Source organism: Lygodium microphyllum, chromosome 30 (genome assembly GCF_053477565.2).
Source record: "Lygodium microphyllum isolate KBCC chromosome 30, Lygodium_microphyllum_v1.1.10, whole genome shotgun sequence".
Taxonomy (NCBI): domain Eukaryota; kingdom Viridiplantae; phylum Streptophyta; class Polypodiopsida; order Schizaeales; family Lygodiaceae; genus Lygodium; species Lygodium microphyllum.
The window spans coordinates 107,267,487-107,270,986 of NC_141164.1; the positions used below are offsets into that span (position 1 = coordinate 107,267,487).

Below are 3,500 nucleotides of genomic sequence, written 5' to 3' on the forward strand. Positions count from 1 at the left end.
GCTAATTTATGGGCCCCAGGAGAAAAGCTGCAAAACCTGTTCCGTACGAAAAAAGTTGGTGGAGAACCGTGTCGCCTTTGAACTTGGACTTTGGAGAAGACTTGAGGCCCGGCTCGTCTCGCCGTCGGGGACTCACAAGGCATGGGAGACCCGGCTACCCTGCCTCCAGGCTTCTCTCTGTCTCCCTATATATACGCGCGCCCCGTCCTGACCCTTGTGGGTATAGAAAGGAGAGAAACGTGGTGAGCTTCCTTTTAGTAGAGACACACTAATCTTTCTGAAGCTCACGGTAAAACTCACAGCAAGCTGCTGGCCGCCATCATTATGGCGCGGAAGGAAGGAATCAGTCATGTGTTGGCAGGGGCTGTGCTGGTTCTTCTGCTGGCCACGGAGGCCGCCATGGCTGTGACCTTCCAGGTCAATAACCTGGCCAGCTCGACACCAGGCGGCATGCGCTTCGACGCCGCCGTGGGCTCCTCTCAGGCCTCAGCGGCGCTCGAATCCGCGCTCGCATTCATCGACGACTCCCTGTACACCGATCAGAGCACGCCGCGCAAGCCCACCACGACCGTCATCTTCACCGTCGACGTGGACAGCGCCAGCTCCTCCTTCGTGGCCTACACCGTCGGCGGCGCCGACAACACCGCCCACATCCACCTCAGCGACGCCTACGTGGCGGGCTTACCTGGCACCAGCGATGACGTGGCGTTCGAGGTGAAGGGAATCATCTACCACGAGTCCACGCACGTGTGGCAATGGGACGGGCAGGGCACGGCGCCGTCGGGCTTGATCGAAGGCATCGCCGACTACATCCGCTTGACGGCCGGCCTGGCGCCGTCCCATTGGGTGAAGCCCGGCGGAGGTGACAAGTGGGATCAGGGGTATGACGTCACCGCCTACTTCCTGCAGTACTGCGAGGGCCTGCACCCTGGCTTCGTCCAGGCTGTCAATGCCAAGCTGGCAGTGTCCGCGTGGAGCTTGGACTACTTCCCTGAGCTTCTTGGCAAAACCGTTGATCAGCTTTGGGCCGACTACAAGGCCAAATATGCCAGTCGTTGACAGCACCTGGCATTAGATAAAAATCTACAGGGGCAAGCCCATAATCCATATACAAGGGCTAGATATTGCCAGTCCTTAGACACCACTCACATAAAATAGAAACGCAACAAGGGCAATATTAGATTGCCATAGACCGTCTACGTATCATGTACTCCGGCCTATTGGCCAACTCATAGTGTTCCCAATATCACTGATTGCAATTTGCAAGTTCTCAAAGGCTTATGGCTACCCTAAAAACTGCCAATAACAATCTATAGATTTCTTACAAATAGCTGCTCCATGCAAATTTTACATACTAATATGATTATGCATACACAAGGAACTTTTAATCATTCCTTGCATAGGAAAAAGAAAGGAATTCCCTCGTAAAAAATACAAATAAGTAAAGAAAGTAAATCATAGGGAAAATAGAACATTCCTTGGTTGGAGAAACAAGGGAATCACATAAGAAATTTTTTACATAGGAAAAAAGTTGAATTTGTTACATAAGGAAAAATAAAATTTCCTATATTATAGGGCATATGTGATTCCTCATTTCTCTGACTAGGAAATGTGTTATTTTCCCTATGTCCTTTCCCTACTTATGTGTTTAAGCAAGGAAGTAAGAGCGAATCGCCTTTTTTTTTTCCTTCCTATGTAAGAAAAAAATTCCTATATGTGGGGATTTTCCAACATAGGAAATTGTTAATATGTCTCTCTATATAGGAAAAATTTCTTACATATGATAGTTTCCCTATATAGGAAATTTCTTATGTAATTCTAATTTTTCTCTAACATGGAGATATTGCATTTTTCTTGGTTTCCACATGCTTAAATTTTTTAATTTTTAAGTAGAAAATTATATAGCAAAATCTCAACTAGAAAATTATATAAAAATTCTTTAGTTAATTTCAAATAATAAGACATAATACACATCTAATTCATTAGTATAAACTTAACATTTAATGAATACATTAATACATAGTGACAATAAAAGAGATAAAAATACAAAAATTTCAAAGCACTGATGAGTTCATGAATGTGAGGAGCATATACTAGAATTATACTACAATCTTTACATCATCTAAACTAATCATTTTGTTGCTTGTGACTATTACAATCTTGCCATTCTCTAAAAGCTAATGAACAATCTTACGTATCAAATTATCACTTGTTGACTTTTTTATATCCTTACAAAAGGCTCAAAAGCTAATATCGGTCTTTTTAAGATTCATATGTATACTCTTCAATGAAAAGTACATATCACGAATCATATGTACACCGAGATGCTTTAAAAATATCGCCTTTATATTTTGTTTCGCTTGTATTAAAAAAATATATCACAAAATATTCAACTAATATAATTTACTTTAAACTAAGTGAGTTATAATATTTAAAAATACATATTTATATTATTATAATTCTAGATAAATAACATATATAATTTAAAAATAAGTCACTGAAAAGTTACCCTTTGAATGTCACTAAAAATATTAATTTCAATGCTTGGGTTTACAGGATTCTTACATTCAGAATCCAAATGAAATAACCAAATAAGATTATTCTTGTAATGTAAAACTTTAAAAAAAAATACAAAATTCATGTATAATACATTTAATCTCTTTTCTCTTTGATTGTGTTATTTCCTTTTCGACTTATTTGTTCCAAATGATTCATCATTTTCTTATTTAACTAAAATAAACATATAGATAATTAAATATCAAGTTATATTTGTAAATATTATCATCACATAAATATTAATATTTATCTGTTACTTTCTTAAACTTTTACAATACTTCATGATTTTTTTCACCTGTATAAACTTATATTTGAATATCAACTTAGTAATCGAATTTAAAAACGTATAACTAGAAGAAAATAAAACATATACCTTATCTTTGCTTAAGTTGTTGATGTTTCGTTGTATGGTTTCTTTAGAATATACTCTTTTTGTTAAACCATGTAACAATAACTTTGAGAATATTGCACAACTTTTCACATCAAGATCATCATTTTTCAAAAAACATCCTTTAGTAATAACACATTTTAATAAAGTAAATAATAAAATAAAATATTAAAAATACAATCATGTAGTCAAAATAAATTTTTACGTAGATATCAAAACTTGATTTGTTGTATAATCTTGAAACTCTTGAAAGCTTTTCTCTCTTTTGACAAATATATTCATCTAAGATAAATAAATTTAGATATATAAATATATACAAAATTATATTATATAAGAATAATATAAACATTTTAAATAAAACCATTACATGTAATAATGAATCTATTTTTTTATCTTCTTGTGGAACTTCAAGTATATATTTTTCTCCAAGAGGCTAAGATAATGCCACACATATAAATTAAATACATAAAATATCATAAAAGCATGAAAACCATGCATTAAAAGATAAATACATATTTTCATATGATACATTTTCCAAGAATTGATAAATTAGAAT

At 36.0% G+C, this 3,500-nt stretch overlaps 1 protein-coding gene across 1 annotated transcript; it reads left to right on the top strand.

Annotated features, from left to right (window-relative positions):
• Positions 1 to 205: 205 nt before the first annotated feature.
• LOC148010229 (uncharacterized) lies at positions 206 to 1,296 on the top strand. Its single transcript, XM_087672701.1, has one exon. It carries the CDS (start codon positions 325 to 327, stop codon positions 1,057 to 1,059), a length of 735 nt encoding a protein of 244 aa, XP_087528827.1. The 5' UTR covers positions 206 to 324; the 3' UTR covers positions 1,060 to 1,296.
• The last annotated feature ends 2,204 nt before the right edge of the window (positions 1,297 to 3,500 follow it).